At 36.1% G+C, this 21,387-nt stretch overlaps 1 protein-coding gene across 8 annotated transcripts in view; it reads left to right on the top strand.

The window, feature by feature from the left end:
* The window catches only part of LOC110462215 (leucine-rich repeat and calponin homology domain-containing protein 3-like), a 93,157-nt gene that overhangs the window by 62,941 nt on the left and 8,829 nt on the right, over nucleotides 1–21,387 (top strand). For 6 of the 8 annotated variants that reach the window (XR_002464255.1, XR_002464254.1, XM_021516076.1 and 3 more), the window contains 8 exons: nucleotides 1,981–2,142; nucleotides 3,237–3,386; nucleotides 4,255–4,609; nucleotides 5,472–5,609; nucleotides 7,322–7,415; nucleotides 7,997–8,118; nucleotides 8,406–8,543; nucleotides 9,102–9,179. Coding sequence is in view for 6 of the 8 variants with exons in the window: in XM_021516076.1 (XP_021371751.1) it covers nucleotides 1,981–2,142; nucleotides 3,237–3,386; nucleotides 4,255–4,609; nucleotides 5,472–5,609; nucleotides 7,322–7,415; nucleotides 7,997–8,118; nucleotides 8,406–8,543; nucleotides 9,102–9,179 (1,237 nt within the window). In the remaining 2 variants the exon portion in view is untranslated. The remainder of the gene's footprint in view (nucleotides 1–1,980; nucleotides 2,143–3,236; nucleotides 3,387–4,254; nucleotides 4,610–5,471; nucleotides 5,610–7,321; nucleotides 7,416–7,996; nucleotides 8,119–8,405; nucleotides 8,544–9,101; nucleotides 9,180–21,387) is intronic. The other 2 variants (XM_021516073.1, XM_021516072.1) reach the window with 1 other exon arrangement.

The raw sequence follows: 21,387 nt of genomic DNA, 5'->3' as shown, positions 1-21,387 counted from the left end.
CATGCAGTAATAATACTGAGCTTAATATGAAGTAATCTCCTATAGTTCCCTTCTTATCATTAGTTATCTCTTAAACACTAATCACAAAAACAAAGAAGAGAACACCATTTCTTTTAATGGTAAGTGTGTTTCATAGATTACGGTAGCGACTATCTACAAATATAAAAATGTATCCTGCATCTTTCATTTCCTTTAATATTTTACACCAAGTGGATGTTAACAGTGAATCAGTGGCCTGTCTCAAAACCAATACTGTAGCCTGTCTGAAATGATGATTGTGTGGAATGACTCCTGTATGCAATCAAAGGGCCTAATCTAGCTGTTTTACAATCTTATTTCAAACAGTTTGAAGTAGAGTCGAATACTGGAAAAATCTTACTAACCAACGCCAATAACCGGTTTTAAAATCTCTCTGTTCAGTAATCAAACAATAAACAACAATGAATACAAATGTTTAGTTAATTTTCCATTCAAAATGAGTTTACACTTTATATTTATTAATTTTTCACAATAGTTTACTCACCTATTTCAAGCTGTCAACACCTAAACGCAGGAAATTCAAAGTATATTTTATTGACAGCATCAGTCAGCATAAAGTGGGATACACATTATGTCTACTCAATGTTGTCACTGTTTCAATGATATACAATTGAGTACTCTTTAAAATTGTTTTACGTCTCGCCCTTTAAAGCAAGTTCTTCCTTGCAAAGTTGACATTTCACAAATTTGCATTCTTGCTCCCGTTAAAAATTGGTTCAGGCTTTTTATGGTGTGGTCTGCAACTCTTTGTCAATCCTTACTATCAAATACAAAACAACACCCTAAAAGGCTAGCCTGAGCATTGTTTTTATTGCCAAAAAGATCTGATTTCAGTCTCACCGGTAGAGTATAAGGAGGTATAAGCTAGGTAAACATGGAGCTCCCCAGGGGGATATAAATATATGTCCAACTCTTTGGTAACCGATTTTGGTTACCGGTTTGTGGTCTTCCAACCAAGTAACTGTTGACAACCCTAGTTTGAAGCCTTAATCATTATAAAAGAAATGATCAAAAATGTATTTATTTATTGAAATTGTTCGTGTGATAAAATTAAAAAAAAAATAAAAAAAAAATAAAAGCTGAACACATTATATCAATGGGCACTATAGTAAATATGTGTGTATTTAGGAGGTGGTTGGAGATATGTGTGTAGGGCAGGTGTGGGAGATATGTGTGTAGGAGGTGGTTGGAGATATGGGTGTAGGGCAGGTGTGGGAGATATGTGTGTAGGGCAGGTGTGGGAGATATGTGTGTAGGGCAGGTTGGGTGTCCTAACAATTTGGGAAACATTGTAAGCAAATATTCTTTTAATGCGAAAGCCATTAGTAATATTAGAAACAACATACCTGTGTATTATAAACAGAGGAGACGTTACATTTCAGTATTGAAGGAAATAATGGATATTTCATGATATGTAAGAAGTATGGAAGGGGAAAAAAATAAAAAATAAATATTCATGATTCATGGTATGAAAATGAACAAAAGAGAGGCAGAATAAAGAGATTGCTGGTGTTTAATGTGGAACTATTGAAAACAACTGCTCCCACATAAAATTGAGATTAGTTTTGGCTTGTGCTAAGCTTGCTGCCTGAAGCATGATTTATGTACTGCAGGTTTGGTTAGCTGCGAGACAAATTTCTTTTTGATCAAAATCTGTTTACAAAAGATATTTATACTATATCTTACACACTCTTTCAAAAACGATTGACGACTTTCCGTTATGGTTAATAGACCAAAAAATATGTGTACGGCTAACCACATTTGGACAGATGAATGTTTTATGGGGTCACCTTGGCTGCTACTACTAACTGCTAACTCTGCATCTGCTCACATGTAGCAAAGGGACTTGTTGATCACTGCGACCTTTCACTCCACCGTCTCCGTCGATGCCCCCTGGTGGTGATATGTTTCTGCATGCTTGTCTCCCCTTGTTTGTTCCAGTTACGGGTACCTGCACAACACTTGGCATGCACCTGACCCCCCGACCGGGTACTCTGGGTACTCATCAACGGGGTACTCACCAACGGGGTACTCTCCTACAGGGTACTCGTATGGGAATCGCTATGACAGCAGTCCAACGGATACCTATAGCATGCAATATGGGTATGAGATTTGTCCAACACGTTCCGGTAGAGTGAAGTTGTCTGCGTTACTGAAGACACAATCAGCATAATTTCAGTTATGACATGAAGTGATCAAAGTATTATTGATAATTTTATCTTTTGGGAAAATCTGAGAAAAATATTCTTTAAGAAGTTATAATTTTGTTGCACTAAAACAGAGAAAAAAAAATTGTATAGATCTGACACATATTTTGAGTAACCAATGTTCATTTTCAAAAAAAATGATGAATCTTACTTTGGTTTATTTTTGATTTTCTTCAGTTTGTTTTGAATTCTTTTTGATTTTGATTTTTATTAAAATCAAGACGAGAGGAAACATGACAATCCCTTACCTTACTAATACTGTGGATTTCTAATCTTCCCCTTGACATGGACTTGGCTTCAAATTAGACCTCTGAGCTTCTTGGTTGACCCTGATTGTTTTAAAAGAATGTTGCTTTTAGCTTTCATTGGACACTTTAAAAAACAGAAATTTCGGTGTTGCTTCTGTTGAAACCTGCTGCACAACAACTTCGAAATATGATCAGCTTTTCTAAAAAAAAACAAAAAACTCAGCTTTCATGTAAAGTTATAAGTAACTGTTGCCAGTTTGCCTCTGACTGTAAACTTCGAGTTGTAGCAATGCTGTGCACACTGATGATCTCGTGTCAGTTGTGGTACTGTATCGTAGAACTTGCATGGTTACCTTGGATCTTGTTATAGAACTTGTGTAATGGTGATTGGCTAAAGGGAAAAAATGAAATGTGCAAAGTATCTCATGTATTCATCAAAGTAAGTTCTATATTATACCTTAATATATCATTTTAAAAGTCGTGTACGTTACGAATTTAAAGGATTTTGAATAAAAGAATTAAGAATTGTTGAAATAAATTCCACTTAAAACGGTTACAGTTCCAACTTAGAAGGTGCATTTGTTGATTATTTTTTTTATATAAAAACAACCCGTGTCCATGATTTGTTGGTTGTTGAAGCCACAATGAGTTGATTTGTCACAGGGCATGGCACCTTGATGTTATGGACCAGTGTGTCACAACCACTAACCAGTGTCTATAATTAGCACATTGTGTCTTACAGAAAACCAGGCCCTACGTCACAAAGTTTTAAAGAGGAGCGGAAAACGACGTCTAGTAACACCCATTACCGAAGAACGGCATCTGACAGTACCCCTAAACACCCCCAGTCATCCATCCCCCATAATCCCAGTCGCTCAAATCATGTTAAGAAGTAATTATTTTGTTGCGTTTTTATTATTTATTTGATTTTCATATTTGTTTGTAAATTTTGTAAAACTGTCTATTTTAAATAATGAAATTGGGTAAAAGAATCTACAAACATCTGCATTTGTGCAACTTCAATTTTAAAGAAGAATGTTCAATTCTGAATTATTTGTCCTTATCACACAAATCAATTGCCGTTTGTAGAAGTTGTTAAACCATATTTTCTTAATTCCTTTGCAAGTTTTGTTAATAAAAACTCCAGATGGACCATCATTGAATACACCTGTATTACGTACCCTACTTTGCATAACCTAAGCAATTGTAATCATCGTTATTTCTAATTTCACCAATTTGTTGATTTCTTTTTAGTTTCAATTATTTTCTTTTGACTCACGTTTCACAAATATTGTAAGATGTCACGAACTAATTTAACTTGTGTATGGGGATACAAATTATATTGCAAGTCGTGTTTATTGTCTTAATATGTGAAACATGTCTCATCTGACCCCGGATTATTGTGACCTCAGTTTCATCAAACATGATGTTCCATTTGTAATGAAGCGTACCCAGTAAGGCCTGTGGACTTTGACATCCTGTCTAATACCGCCTATATACATGCGTATTGTGTTCCTCAGAGTGTCAAAGTATACAGGTTTTACTGTACAATCGAACACGTATGTCCTGTAACTCATTTCAAAGATTCAGTTTGAAAACCAAAAATGTCGGTCATATCAGGTCAGATATAGAGAAATAATTGAAAATTAATATAAATTGAACCAGGGTTGCTTTCTACATGTTTGAATGTAAATTTTGGAAAAACTTATCTTATCTTGAAACTTAAAAGCTAAATTGTTTTTGTGATTTTTGACCTGCAGTGGTCCCTCCAACCCAAGAAATCCTTCTGGATCATCGTCCACGTCACTCGTGTCGCCAAGTCCTAGTCCCCGTTCGTCCATCGGATCCGCTGGACCGAGTCCAGCCTCATCAACATCGTCTGTCAATAAAGCTGGTGAATCAAAACAGATTCCAAGTTCAGTGGCAAGACGAGGTAAAATATCCGAGCGTGTTGCTGCATCCACGAACCCCACAAAGGGCCCTGCCGGTGTGGAGCGTCATGGGCGAGCGACGACAGCATCCACGACGGGTACTGTTGGTCGTCAACCAGCTATGTCAAAAACGTTACCAACTACAGCATCAACAAACAGTGCCAGGAAAAACCATGTAACACCTGTAAGATATTTGTGTTGTTGAGTGTTTGTTTGGTAACAGCTATATGTACACTGTCAAAGAGGATTAGTATTTTTACTAGACTGGTCAAATGAAGTATCAAATATTTCTCATTCAATACAAATAGTTTCCATCATGTCAGAGAGAAACATAGATTAAACAACCTTTGTTTGGTAATGTCTCAATATTGTACTGGGAAATGTTTTCCACAATTTATATCGTGCCTTTTTTTTCTGATTGTTAGCTAGGGCTGTCAGAATATATCGAAAAACAGGTATATCGTAATACACAGGTATATTGTAACGTACCACACAATACAGAGATTAAATATTGCTGTATTGCAATATTTTTCAAAAGCATGTTTTTATGTATCTGCTTGTCGTTTTAACTTTGCATATTACTACAAATTTTGTAATAGAAATTTTATTTTGTAATCGATGGTTGGTTTGACAAAAATCTTGAATCTATGTGATCCATGTTATATATGATTAAGTTTGATAACATTCTGACAACAACTTATTAAAAAATTTAGCACATCCTTCCAATATATCGGGATATGTATCGCAATATTTTCATTCTGTATTGCAATATATTGTGACACCCCTATTGTAAGCTGTGAATTAGTATTTTGAAATACACAGCTGACTTTGTATTATATTTCAATCATTAGGGACTAATATTTCACTGGAGGAAGGATTCCTGGTATGCAGAATAGATCTTTTTGTCAACAGAATTTTATTTTAATGCAAATGTACATCATTGTTCTGTATCAGTTATATCATAACTCAAATTTCCATTTGAAATATAAGTCGCCGGCCAAAAGTAATCTAGCAGATAAGTGAAGTGTATAGGTGTCTTTCCATAGGAGGAAGAGTTTCGACAGAAACACCAGTCTTTGAAGACTTCACAACATCAGGAGGCACAGAGAGCCAAGTCACGCCTCGACGACCCAAACAAACTCCGCCAGACTCAGAGAGAGGCCGTCAACAACTTTGTATCCAAGGTGACTTTAGCATCTTGTGTATCATACACAAATTCCAGTTTGGAAATCTTCAAAATTAACTCATATTAGGAAATAATTCAAAAACAGGATTTAGTTTGTGAGACTTTTTGACTTTATTACTCCCTTGTTAGAGTGACTTTATTACTCCCTTATTAGAGTGACTTTGTGACTTTATTACTCCCTTGTTAGAGTGACTTTGTGACTTTATTACTTCCTTGTTAGAGTGACTTTATTACTCCCTTGTTAGAGTGACTTTATTACTCCCTTGTTAGAGTGACTTTGTGACTTTATTACTCCCTTGTTAGAGTGACTTTGTGACTTCTTGACTGGATATCTAGGGTTGCCTGCCAACTTGACTGGATAAGTGATATTCAATAGAAATGTTTTTACCTGCTCTCAAGATCATCTGGGTTAAATGTGTTCAAACATTTAAACATCCCCTCTCAATAACCAAGAGACTAGCTAGGGTCATGATATTGACCGGTATGTTGGGAGAAAGGGCTGTCAAGTTTGTTACAATGAATCACCTTGAAAATGTTCAAGGTATCAAAGATCGAATCTGTTTAAATCTTCAAACAGATTCGGCTTAATAACAAAAGACCTAAGTTGATGATAAATGGCTGGTAGCTTAATGGTGTAACAAACACCCATTATCTTTTTCTATGTTAAGATACATTACAATTTTTTGAAGGAGTTGGTATTTTGTTATTGTCCAAATAGAATTCTCCTCTAAAATGGGCTTTTTATAGAAATGTGGTAAAGCTAGTATTTTGGGTGCAATGATGCAGTGATGGTTAGTCCAGACCTTTTAGCCCATCATCTGATGTTCAAATCACCCTTCATCTGTCTGTCCGTCTATCCATCAGTCAATACTGGTTAGCGGTACGAATCACCCTTCATCTGTCTGTCTATCCATCAGTCAAAACTGGTTAGCGGTACAAATCATCCTTCATCTGTCTGTCCGTCTATCCATCAGTCAATACTGGTTAGCGGTGTTTCTCAGAAAGAACTAGAAGAATCCTCAAACTTCACATGAAGGTTCCCCTTGGTCCCTAGTTATACATATTGAATATTGAGACTGATTGAAAAACCAAGATGGCTGCTTTTGAAAGTGAAAGTTTGTTTTTGCTACTCCTCAGAAAGTACTGGAGAAATCTTTCTCAAATTTCACATGAAGGTTCCCCATAGTCCGTAGTTATGCATATTGATTTTTGTGACTGATATGAAAACCAAGATGGCCACCAGACAGCCATCTTGAATTTTGACAGTTCAATTTGGTTATTATTTTTGTATATGTTTGGTCCCCTTGTTAAAAAGAACCGGTGGCCCTAATGAAAATTCATCTTATTGACAGCACTTCTAATCATTTTACATACAGTTATGTAGTTCTCCTAAAATAACATTTGTCAGAGTGGCAAATAACATATGACATTATGAGGTTTCAGTCAGTGAACAGCATTCCCATTTAGGATTTCTTGCATGAGTAATATTACCTGCAAGGAAAATGAAGACGAAAGATGTTAAAATATCATCATTTATTTGTAGATCTGATAAAGATCCCTTCATTGTAGGTGCCAAGATCCTTCTAGAATCTCTTGTTATTCTCTGAAACTATAGTGTCTTATTTAATCCAGTTAGGTTGCGTTTTATTCCTCCGCTGATTATACTTGATTTGTATCGATGTTTAATTTGACATACATTTGGATTAACAGAGACAAAGCAGTACATCATCTGATGAAGACAAGAAGAAAATCCTGGCACCCCGCACCAGTTATTCCTCTGTGTCTGCCAAACGTCAGGGAGCAGGTAAACCAATACCAGTCACCTTTGTGTGGAGTTTCACTGTAATGGTACATAATGGGCAGCTTATGATACGATTCGCCTGACTAGGATCAACTGTGGATATTTTATTCATTTTGATAGTGAAATATTGAAAGAGGACCATAGGGGATAGGTTGTGATAGCATGGTTTCTATTGTCTGATAAATAAGTACAGCAGATTGTGAAGTGAAAGTATAATTTGGATGCTGAACAGTCTGTAGATATTAGCTATCATTGTCTGTAGATATTAGCTATCATTGTCTGTAGATATAAGCTATCATTGTCTGTAGATATTAAGATATTATTAATTAGCTATCATAGTCTGTAGATATTAGCTATCATTGTCTGTAGATATTAGCTATCATTGTCTGTAGTTATTAGCTGTCATAGTCTGTAGATATTAGCTATAATTGTCTGTAAATATTAGCTATCATAGTCTAGATATTATTTATCATTGAAGTGTTACCATTGATGTTTTTACATCATTGATATGTTGCCTTATTTATTATTGAAGTATTACCATTGATGTTTTTACATCATTGACATGTTGCCTTATTTATCCCCAGTCCTGTCAAATAGCACGATGAAAGTGATAGACAGTTACAAGGACTCGGATCCAAATTTTACGATCCGGCGGCAGATGGATCAACAGAGAGAGGAAGTTGAAACCATGGAAAGTTTAAGAAGGGTGAGTCAAAGTAAATTTGTTAATCCAAACTACATTGAAATGAATTGCATTCAGAAAACATTATTATTTTCAAGGCATATGCTACTCAAAACTAAATACCCATAATTTGTGAATACAAATCATTTGTGTGAGTATTTCCCTTGTAATCAGTGTCAAAGACAGACTTCTTAGAGTGAAACTATTTTTGGGAAGGAGCTGAATATCACAGAAAGTTCACCAAACCAATGTCACAATGACCTTCACTGGCATTAGGCCATGTAAAGTAATGTAATGTTTTTATTTTGCAGACGATTGAGACCAAGTTAAAGGTGACGCTTCCGGAAAATATCCAGGATGTACTACGAGATGGTGTGCTGCTTTGTCAGCTCGCAAACAGTATCCGACCCCGCTCTGTCACCAGTATACATGTCCCTTCTCCAGCTGTGGTAGGTTTATACTCCATCAACTCACTCTGATATACATGTCACCAGTATACATGTCCCATCACCTGCTGTGGTAGGTTTATACTCCATCACCTCACTCTGATATACATGTCACCAGTATACATGTCCCTTCACCTGCTGTGGTAGGTTTATACTCTATCAACTCACTCTGATATACATATCACCAGTATACATGTCCCTACACCTGCTGTGGTAGGTTTATACTCTATCAACTCACTCTGATATACATATCACCAGTATACATGTCCATACACCTGCTGTGGTAGGTTTATACTATATCAACTCACTCTGATATACATATCACCAGTATACATGTCCCTTCACCTGCTGTGGTAGGTTTATACTCCATCAACTCACTCTGATATACATGTCACCAGAGGGACCGTACTCCACTGGTCAAACACTATAATGTTTACGTTATCTATAGTTTCAAACACAGTGCCTCACACAAAATATATCATCTAGTCCAGACATGATAATGCTGGTGATCTTCTTCAATCAGATGAAATATGAAATATCCTTACTTGTAATCTCTTTCAGCCAAAACTCACCCTGGCCAAATGTCGGAAAAATGTGGAAAACTTTCTAGAGGCTTGTCGGAAAATTGGAGTAAATAGGGTATGTATACATCAGACAAGGTCCATCCGTTTATTTTCTTGGAGCTTCTGTAAAAAATCAGAATAAATTTTCAAAACCTTGAGTTCACAAATAATTTGATATCTTTGGATCATATTTTTTTTGTAAAATCTTGAGTTAATATGACAGTTTTTCAATTGATGATCTTTTTCTCCTCATTGAAGCAAACAGTTTTTGACATATGTTGCATTTCTCACTTGTTGATCTTTTCACCCTGTTGACTTTATGTAACCTATTTGACAAATAGTTATGAAGTGTGTATGGATAATAATTAAATTGGAATGGGAGAAGGGAGATAGCTTTATTTGTTTACTTTTATCATTTTCTAGTGTTTTATTTGTTCTTTGTAGTTTTATTGTTCTGTTTGAATTTCTTTATTATTTGAACATGATTTTTTAGCTTGCTTGCCTGAAGGGAGAGTGAGCTTATATGCTGTAGTGCATCGTCTGTCATCGTCAGTCAACTAGACACTAAAAAGCCTAGTAGTCTTGAATGGCTAAATGGATTTTGACCATACTAGTAGTAGAAACATTGCTAGGCTAAGGAGATTCAATTTTGTGTAAATGAAGGGTGTGTACCCCACCCACCGAGGAAAAGGGGGGGGGGGGGGGGTTGGGGGGGGGGGGGGTGTTAGGTGGAAGAGGATTCGGGAAGTTTTAAATGTTAAAAGAATGTTAATCTAGATTATTCTGGAGCATTTTTGGGCCAAGTGTAAATATATATATATAAACTTTATTTATAGTTTATAGTTCAGCAACTATGAAACAAGTTATTTCAGCGTAATTGAAGGGTTTGGGTGAAATCTTTAAAATCATACTCTTTGAGCTGGAGTTAAAGAATTTTACTATCATTTGGTTTGAGCTTCCATTTGCCATTGGAAATTCAATTAACATGGTATAAAGAGAGGGAGTTAACCCCTAAGGGGTAGAGGGGCAGACCTCCCATTGGTGGGTAGAGGGGCAGGCCTCCTATTGGTGGGTAGAGGGGCAGGCCTCCTATTTAAGGGGTAGAGGGGCAGGCCTCCCATTGGGGGGTAGAGGGGCAGGCCTCCCATTGGGGAAATGCTGGTAAAAATCCTTTTCCTTCAGAACAGGTTAAAGATTTGAATTTTTCTGGAACATCTTTGAGCCAAGGAGAAACATAAATTTATAATCGAAGGATGTGGCTGTCCAGGGGGCATTTGGGTGGGGTCCAAGTTGAAAATATAGGTAAATCCTATTTTTGATTATGGATAAATTAAAATCAACATAATTTTGCCCAGAGGATACTTCTTATATTAAAAGTTTGTTGAAGGGAAAAAAGTCATAACAAGTCATTAGGTAAATTGTCCTAGGAAAATAACTTTTAAAAAAAACTGTTGGTTTTTTTTTTGTCTGAAGGATCATACATTCATTTTTAATGCAGTTAAGGCTGACAAGTTTTGTCATAAATGTTAAAAAAAACATACAGTTATGCAAATTAAACATTCGCACAACAAATTTATGAAATATGTTCTTAAAGTCCATCTGTCTGTTTAATATTAAAAAAGTATAGCAGGTGAGCTATTAAGGCCCATCTTGTTACAAAGATTATTCTGTTTGTTTACTGATTTCTGTATGTTATTATCTATTTAATATATTAGTTAACAGAAATCGTAATGACATTTTGAAAATAATTCTCAGCCTGTTACCTATGTCTGATATTGTATTGTCTTAGAAGTGTTCTACTGTTATTTCTATCACACATCAAGATAATTACAGTCAATTTGTACCATATACCTATTTTCATGTGAATTCCAAAGTCCTTGTGAATTGAAATGACCATATATGTCAGACAAATGTTTATATGTATCTGAAGTAGGGATGAAACACAGTGATGTACAGCATTAGAAATTGTACACATTTACAAAACAAAGATAACATTTGGTCACTTGATTACCTTCGAGAAGTGGTTGTGAGGTGTGGTAAAGTTTTTTTGTATCAGCCTGTTGTTAATAACTTTGTGGAATCTACATCACATTGTTTGGCTAGTCACCAAACAGAGAAAAGAAACACAAGAAGAAAAGGGTGGATGCAGATATGCTTTCTTTAAATATTCAAAAGTTCTTATTTGCTGACAGATGACCAACCACCTTGAAGGTTAATGTTAAAAAGAATTTGCCCTTGTGTATCCTAAACGTTTTCAGTCAGAGTCACCTTGTGTCTCCCAAACGTTTTCAGTCAGAGCCAAATTTGACCTCTCCTTGAAAACATTTCCAATAATACCTTTCTTTTTTAAAATGTCTTTGACCACCTGATTAATTTGCTTTCTGCGTGATAATGAATAAATGATCATTATTAGACAAGTTTTGGGTTGTATGCCTCTCCTACAACAGGCTGGTACAATAACCTGTCATGAGTTAACTGTATGGTGTGTTAGACGTGGGTTTACCACCACACACAACTGTATGGTGTGTTAGACGTGGGTTTACCACCACACACAAGGGTGTTGGCTACACAGTTATGTTGGATGTCACCATTCACTTTGTGTTTTATTTTTTCTGTATAATTTTTTTTGTCATTCAGTTATGTTCCTATCTAAATAAATCGGCAATCATTTTGAAGGCAGATTTCACAGGGAAGTAGGGACACGTTGGAAGCATTGTGTATATATTCACTTCATGAGGACAACGGCAGAAAGAGAGCACCCTGAATCAGGAAACAAGACCTGGATTCAAAGAAGATTTCTCATACCTGAAATAATATGGCTTTATATAATTATATAAATATGTCAATTTGTTTATATGTTTTAGATCTCACTGTAAACTTAAACAGGATTATTGAGGAAAATTTGTTCCGAAAAATATCAGTTGATATGAATTTCTTTTCAAAGTGTGTTGTTCAAAATATGTGAATAAGCAAATAATTGTATGATTTATTTGTTGATTTTCGAGAGATAACCAGGACTGATACAGTCCCTGCCATAAATGGACTGAAGGTTAAAAGTATGTAACTAATGTTTAGATGGGGACATAATGTTAACTTTCTGTTCTGTTTTCTTTTGCAGCTAGTTGTTGCACAGTTATCTCCCTTGTATGAGTTCTTCTCCGACTGTAGTTATCTCCCTTGTATGAGTTCTTCTTGGACTGTAGTTATCTCCCTTGTATGAGTTCTCTGATATTGCTGCATGCTTTTAAAAGACAAATCTCTGCATGCGTGTAAAACATTTTACCCCGTTCATCATGTCATAACTCGTCATGTCAAGTTACATGAAATAACTTACATGTTAATACATTGTGTTTTGTGTTAGTACTAAACCATATAATAGCATGGAGCTGATCGGTAACATAATATTGGCCTGGAATATACTAACAATTAGATCAGGAACATCAAGAAGTTACATAACTAACAGAATTGAATGTGCTGTAGGAAGTGTCCACAATGTTAGTAGCTAACCGAGTGTTGAATGTTTGCTTTCGTTCCAGGAGCATCATCTATGTGCATGTGAAGACATCATTGAGGGACTGCGGCCAGCACTTGTCGCTTTAACTGTGCAACAACTAGTGTCGTTCCCAAGACTAACGCCCCTCGACTATTACGTGTCTTATTTTTGTTTGACTGTGTTTGTCGCCACATGCTCTTTCTTGTTGATATACCCTGTTCCCTGATGAGACCGCTATTTATATATAGCCTTTTTGGATGGATCAGATTATTTATTCATCTGTCCTTGTTTTCTTGAGCTGGAGAATTATACTTGATGACTTGTGAGACTGCTCTAACACTTTAAAAAAACATGCACTTTGGTTATACCAAGAGCTTTCTATGTGTAAACCTGTTCTGCTGTCACCCTCGATATTACAATTCCCAGTTTGTTACACATTGCTTGATTGCATTATAACGACTTCTGATTGTTGGAGAATTATTTCTGAATATATATAATCTAAGTTCGTGTTTTTTGAGTAAGAAAGCACTAACCTTTATAGTTTGGTTTCATCATCTCTTTGTATCTTCCTTCAATTATATTTTTCCTCTAATTAGCACACACATTAAAGCAAACTGCACATTAATTTGAATCTACACGAAGAGTTAGGTAATTTATACAAGCTAAGCTACCAGGCTACACGAAGAGTTAGGTAATTTATACAAGCTAGGCTACCAGGCTACACGAAGAGGTAGGTAATTTATACAAGCTAGGCTACCAGGCTACACTAAGAGTTAGGTAATTTATACAAGCTAGGCTACCAGGCTACACGAAGAGTTAGGTAATTTATACAAGCTAGGCTACCAGGCTTTGCCGCACATACGTGTCTCCTAGTTTATCCTACTTAATACCAGTAAGTTTAAGGTATTTTGTTAGAACAAGGGTGAGGTTGATTACATTTCAGTAGAAGTAAGATCAGAGTTATTTTGTTAGAACAAGGGTGAGGTTGATTACATTTCAGTAGAAGTAAGATCAGAGTTATTTTGTTAGAACAAGGGTGAGGTTGATTGTGTTCCCTCAGAAGTGAGATCAGAGTTTGGTTAATTCATGGTGGTCCTCACTTGTTTGTTTATTTTTGTCTTGTTTATGTTATATGGTGATAGTACCTGGTACCTAACTAAAACTGTAGGATTGATTTTACTGACATGGAGATGAAGGTATTTTTCATTAGCTAATCATGAAAATGTTACTACAGCATTTAAATAGTTGATAGCAGTCGTTTTTTTACCAGATTTCAGATTTGCCATTTACAGACACTGCTGGTAAAGCTGTGTCAAGATCAGTTGTAGAAACACCTTATTACCGCCACCAAATAATTCATAACTGTTGCTTGATAATTGATAACAAACATGGATTTATAACTAACAATATAAACAAGTTAGATTTTAGTCCAGATTTTTTTTTTTACTGACTTTTCCTCTTTAGCTTGAAATGCTTTATCTATAAATTCCTTGTTCAGTACTCACTGTCAACATTGCTCGAAGTCACTCTGTAATGATGACAGGCAGAATTAAATTGCTTGATTAAACATTTTTACTAATGTATGGAAAGCTTGTTTGCCAGAATTTAAATTAATTTGAACATTATGTCTGGATAACCTTTATTTTCTTAATCTTCAAACTTTTTTTAGATTTTTTTTTCGACAATGATATACAATTTTACATCCAACATACTAAATGGTGACAATGTATACAGTAAATATTGTACTACACCCCACTACGAAGAGGTGCAGGACATTGAGTGTTTACTTCCAAAGATATCATGGGTTATTTCCGTCTCAAATATCCTTGGGCGTACCATTCTTGTCTTGTAACTGTTCACCTTTAGATTACCTCCCTTTGACTGTCCTTTATCAATTGTTCATTTACCATGTACACAGTATCTAGCTTGTTGTCAAAGAACTATTTAAACGGTTTACACAGTCATGTTGTTTGTGTACAGAATTATGGTTTTAGTTTGAAGCTAATTTCATTGGTTGAAAATGATATGATTGTATAGTGGTTGTATGGGCGATAGCAAAATGTAGTATAATCGCTTAAATGGTCGATATATGTATTAACCACCAAGTTTGTTATCTGAAAGGTGTTTGAGAATGGCTCCCTACTCCGCAGTAAGTCAAGGTTGTAACTAAGGGTATCCAGGCTGTCTGAGCAAGTGTGGTCTGTGTTCCTATGTAGCTTACATAGCTGAGACAATTTTTAACTTCAATGTTAGATTATCAAACTCCCAAAATTATTTTGTTGACAACTTTTTTAGCTCACCCGGTCCAAAGGACCATGGCGAGCATATTCCATACAAAAGCGTCCGTCGTTTGTCCGTCCGTCAACTTTTCCTTTAAAACACTACTTGTTCTGAACGGCCAAGTAGATTTTGACTAAATGACCTGGAACATCCGTAGGCCAAGGGCTCTCAATTTTGTATGAATGGTGGGTGTGGCCCCCCCTGGGGACAGAGGAGAGGGGCCCGATAGGGAAATAGAGGTAAAACATTTAAAATCCTTCTACCGTAGGGATAAAGGGATTATATCCTAATTAAGTGTGAAGCATCGTTGGGCAAAGGGCACTCAATTTTGTATAAAGAGTGGGTGTAGGCACCTATGGGTGCAGCGAGGCGGTTTCAAAGGGGGAATTTGTGGTTTACTTCTTTAATATCCTTCACCTTCTGTTCCATAGGAAGGATTTTATCCAAATTTGGCCTGGAGTATCCTTTGTCAAATGGGACTAAATTTTGTATAAACAGATAGTGTTGCCCCTCTGGATGTGAGGGGTGGGGCCCAAATTGGGCATTTGAGGTTATCTTCAATATCTTCTTCCTTTCTACCATTGGAGGAATTTCATCCAAATTTGGCCTGGAGCATCCTTATAGGCAAAGAGGGACTTAATTTTGTGTAAAGGGAGGGTGTGGCCCCTCTGGGTGCAGAGTTTTGGGGCCCAATTGGAGAATTTGAGGTTTAAATCTTTTAAATCTCTTTTCAGTACCATTGCCATTGGGGGGAATTTTGCTTTGTTATCAAAGTGAGCGATACAGGCCCTCTGGGCCTCTTGTTATATCCACAATGGAGTGGTAGTAAAGAGAATATATTAACTTATACGCACTCATATATATATAGCAATAATCCTAATTAGAAGGGAGTTAGTTGGCTTTGTTGATAGTCTAGCAGTATTATGAACCCATCATTTGTGCTGATTTCTCAAATGATATAAAAGGGTTTTTGTTTTGGAGAAAGGGGAATCTGATATAGCCTGAAAGTATTATAAATAATAACACTTGTGTAACGTTGTTGGTGTGTGAGTGTACGAGTACCCCTAGGGCCAGATACTGGGGCCCAAAAAGGGGGTGGGGGAGAAATTAAAACAAAAATAAAATTTCTGTTTCTCATTCAATACCAAACTCCTTTGTTTTAACAGTGTTAACAAGGTTTTTTTAATTTGTGATATGACAAATGATGTTTCTTTATCTTTATCCACATTATGTCTCCACCTAAAAAATAGAATGGCAGTTTTATATCTCTGATGATCATTAGGGCCCAATAAGCCACTTGTTTATAAAAAAGTAAAGGTAAACTTACAAGGTAGCAAGACTACAGTTTGTTTCTAATTAAATAGACTTCCGTCTGTCTCTGACACGATAGACTTAAGTTTGTACCAGACAAGTTGAACTACAGTTTGTCTCTGACAAAATAGACTACAGTTTGTCTCGGACAAGATAGACTTAAGTTTGTATCAGACAAGATAAACTACAGTTTGTCTCTGACAATATAGACTACACTTTGTCTCTGATAAGTTAGTCTTCAGTTTGTCTCTGAAAAGTAAGACTACTATTTGTCCCTGACAAAGTAGACTACACTTTGTCTCTAACAAGAAAGACTACAGTTGGTCAGAAAAGATAGACAACAGTTGGTCTCTGACAAGTAAGACAACAGTTTGTCTCTGACAAGGTAGACAACAGTTTGTCTCTGACAAAGTAGACTACAGTTTGTCTCTGACAAGGTAGACAACAGTTTGTCTCTGAAAAGTAAGACTACAGTTTCTCTCTGACAATTAGACTACAGTTTGTCTCTGACAAGATAGACAACAGTTTGTATTTGACAAGTTAGACTCCAGTTTCTCTCTGACAAGATAGACAACAGTTTGTCTGACAATATAGACTACACTTTGTCTCTGACAAGGTAGACTACAGTTTGTCTCTGACAAGTAAGACTACAGTTTGTCTCTTACAAGATAGACTACACTTTGTCTTTGACAAGTTTGACTACACTTTGTCCTGACAATTATACTACACTTTGTCTCTGACAAAGTAGACTACACTTTGTCTCTGACAAGATAGACTAGTTTGTCTCTGACAATATAGACTACACTTTGTCTCTGACAAGGTTGACTACAATTTGTCTCTGACAAGGTAGACTATACTTTTTCTCTGACAAGGTAGACTACACTTTGTCTCTGACAAGGTAAACTACAGTTTCTCTCTGACAAGTAAGACTACAGTTTCTCTCTGACAAGGTAGACCACAGTTTGTCACTGACAATTAGACTACACTTTGTCTCTGACAAGGTAGACTACAGTTTGTCTCTGACAAGGTAGACAACAGTTTCTCTCTGACAATTAGACTACAGTTTGTCTCTGACAAGGTAGACTACAGTTTGTCGCTGACAAGGTAGACTACACTTTGTATCTGACAAGGTAAACTACAGTTTGTCTCTGACAAGTAAGACTACAGTTTCTCTCTGACAAGGTAGACCACAGTTTGTCACTGACAATTAGACTACACTTTGTCTCTGACAAGGTAGACTACAGTTTGTCGCTGACAAGGTAGACTACACTTTGTATCTGACAAGGTAAACTACAGTTTGTCTCTGACAAGGTAGACAACAGTTTGTCTCTGACAAGGTAAACTACACTTTGTCTCTGACAAGGTAGACAACAGTTTCTCTCTGACAAGGTAGACAACAGTTTGTCTCTGACAATTAGACCACAGTTTGTCTCTGACAAGGTAGACTACAGTTTGTCGCTGACAAGTTAGACTACAGTTTCTCTCTGACTACAGTTTGTCTCTGACAAGATAGACAACAGTTTGTCTCTGACAATATAGACTACAGTTTGTCTCTGACAATATAAACTACACTTTGTCTCTGACAAGATAGACTTCACTTTGTCGCTAACAAGTTAGACTACACTTTGTCCTTGACAATTAGACTACACTTTGTCTCTGACAATTATGCTACACTTTGTCTGTAACAAGTTAGACTACACTTTGTCTCTGACAAGATAGACTACAATTTGTCTCTGACAAGTAAGACTACAATTTGTCTTTGACAGGTTAGACTACAGTTTGTCTCTGTCAAGATAGACTACACTTTGTCTATGACAGGTTACACTACAGTTTGTCACTGACAAGGTAGACTACAGTTTGTCTCTGAAAAGATAGACAACAGTTTGTCTCTGACAAGAAATACTACAATTTGTCTCTGACAAATAAGACCACAGTTTTGCTTTGACAAGTTATAATTAGACTACAGTTTGTCTCTGACAAGATAGACTACACTTTGTCTCTGACGATAAGACTACACTTTGTCTCTGACAAGGTAGACTACAGTTTGTCTCTGACAAGATAGACTACACTTTGTCTAAGATAGACTACACTTTGTTTCTGACAATTAGACTACAGTTTGTCTCTGACAAGATAGACTACAGTTTGTCTCTGACAAGATGAACTACACTTTGTCTCTGACAAGATAGACTACACTTTGTCTCTGACAAGTTAGACTACAGTTTGTCTCTGACAAGATAGACTACACTTTGTCTAAGATAGACTACACTTTGTCTCTGACAATTAGACTACAGTTTGTCTCTTGACAAGATAGACTACAATTTGTCTCTGACAAGATAGACTACACTTTGTCTCTGACAATTAGACTACACTTTGTCTCTGACAATTCAACTTCAGTTTGTCTGACAATTAGACTACACTTTGTCTCTGACAAGTAAGACTATACTTTGTCTCTGACAAGGTAAACTACAGTTTGTCTCTGACAAGTAAGACTATACTTTGTCTCTGACAAGGTAGACTACAAGAACCCAGTGAGGGCTGGATGTTGCTGAGAGGCAGGCAATATTATGAAATAATTGCAGTGACATATTTAATGTGAATATTTACCCAGAGTTGCTTAATAGGTGAAATAACTGTTCATTGTTTTACCATATGATGTGGTGTTACTTTTGCTCAAGAGTACACAGGGGTATTGTCATTTAACTAGTAGCTGCATAGCTACCAAACACTATGAACTGATGGAGCATCACAATAACAACAGGCATCGGAAAACACCAAACGTGTGGCACAGGGTCATCAAACACCACACTTGTGGCACAGGGTCATCAAACACCAAACTTGTGGCACAGGGTCATCAAACACCAAATATATTACACATGCCCTACTTTTAGCAGAAAGTTTGGCAATTCTAAAATATCACAAACTACAAACTATATAGTATAATGGACATGTACATACTTTATAATTAAAGTTTAGCCTAGATATCAAGTATGCTGTTGTAATTTACTATAGATTGATTCAGCCAGTTGCCAGAGTGTGTTAATCTATTTAATCAGTTGATATACCTGGAAACATTTTTGATCTATCAAGCCATTTTAGGTTGTTATCAGAGACTAACATTTACAGGGTCTAACTGTGCACTGATGTAGAATGGCAATCATCACGTTATACATAAGGAAAGTTTACATAGGTCCATCCAATTGAGATGCCAACGTGTATGATTCACTTAATTAGTCGGTGATATATAACGATTTATGGTAATAAGGCTATTGATATGAAGTTCTGACACTTCAACACCAAAAAGCATTACACTGTATAGTTTACCCGCTGTGAGCAGCATGTACATAGTGTAGGAGAAATCCAGTATTACTTGTTTGTGATGGTTATTCCATATAACCTGGTGATGTAGTAAGTTATAACCTGGTGATGTAGTAAGTTACTATATAACCTGGTGATGTAGTAAGTTACTATAAAACCTGGTGATGTAGTAAGTTATAACCTGGTGATGTAGTAAGTTATAACCTGGTGATGTAGTAAGTTACCATATAACCTTTTGGCAATTATGATTGTCATTGTAAGAGTTAAATGCCAATTTGACAAATAAGATAGTTATGTGATTAAGATGATGTGTATAGAAAATGTACAACAATGTGTGCTTTTGTAAATAGAAATGTTGATATATTGTATATACAATTTATGAAACAAGTGTTTCAATAGAAAGAACGAGACAGATATTTTGTTGGCTATTAGGTACTTGTTGTAGTCAAAAATACCTTACCAAAGATATGTATTAGCTATCCTGGCCCAAAGGGCCTATAGTGAGCTTATGGTGTGGCACGGCTACAGTCATTCGTCTGTCCAGCTGTCAAATTTTTACTTTAAACAACTTCCTGTCAAGGCCTAGGATAATGGGGCAGAATATTGCTGGGATGAAGGGTTACCAAGTTTGTTTGAATTAATGACCTTCACAAATTTTCAAGGTCACAAGGTTCTATTGTCTTAAAAAAACTTTTAACAACTACTTCTTAATACCAAAAAGACCAGTATGATGATATTTGTTCCTTAACATGCTGGGTTGAAGAATGAAGGGCTACAATTTTTTTTCAAATAAATGACCTTTACCTATATTCAAGTCACAGGGGTGAAATAGGTTGAAAACTTTAAACGTCTTCTTCTGAATAACCCAATGGCTTAGGATGATGACATGTGGCCAGTTACATGCTCAGATAAAACGCTATGAAGTTTGTCCTAATGAATGACCTTTGAACCCTTGATTGAAGGTCACATGGGTCAAATGTGTTGGAAACTTTTTAAAAAAGTTCTTCCTTATAATCAAAATGCAGAAGGCAAGGATACTTGGCCAGCAGCATGTTCAGACAACAGTTATCAAGTTGATTCATTAGAACAACCTTGATGCACTTTCACGGTCACATATGATCGAATGGTTATAAACCTTTAAATGACCTCATCTCAATAAGCAAAAGGTCTAGGGTGGTGATAATTGGCAAGATGCTTGCTTAGATGAAGGGCAATCAAGTTTGTTCAACTTCATCACCTTGTTAGACTTTCAAGATCACAGGGGTCACCTGTGTTGAAATCTTCTAACAGGTTCTTTTGAATTACTGCTGTTTTGTTGTAGCTCTATTTTAGTCCATATTAAAGGTCTCAAGTTACAAGATAAATACCAGGTGAGCATTGCATACCAATTGGGCCTCTTGTTTTTTAATGTTTTGTTCTAATTTACATAATATATTGTGCAGCTGAACTTTGTAAAAACATTATCAAGAAAATCAATTCCTGGAAAAAAATATTACAACATGTAGTAGCCTGAAATGTCTATGGAGTGAAGACCCGAGGGTATTTTGGCTACAACCAACAATGATAAATGTGTGCCCAGTAGAATTGTAAAATGAATTTGAAAGTAGGATTATTTAGAACTAATTGTTACAAGAAAACCAAAACAGCAAGGTTTTTTGTTTGTATTGATATTGATATTGATTTAATGGTTTATCCTGCAAACGATTTGACTTCATGCCATATGTTATTGTTTATTATTAAGTTATTACTGTGAATGTTTATGTCAATTGTAATCAGTCCATTTTTCATTTAAATCTGATTCTTGGTGCAAATTATTGTCTTTCATTACTATTATTGATATGTATTCTATGTCATTACCATTCCTAATCTCCACAGACTTAGCTGC

The sequence above is a fragment of the Mizuhopecten yessoensis genome, unplaced genomic scaffold, assembly GCF_002113885.1.
Source record: "Mizuhopecten yessoensis strain PY_sf001 unplaced genomic scaffold, ASM211388v2 scaffold10763, whole genome shotgun sequence".
NCBI classification, from domain to species: Eukaryota; Metazoa; Mollusca; class Bivalvia; order Pectinida; family Pectinidae; genus Mizuhopecten; species Mizuhopecten yessoensis.
The sequence above is the reverse complement of the archived record's forward strand: the minus strand, read 5'-3'. Positions and strand labels throughout refer to the sequence as shown.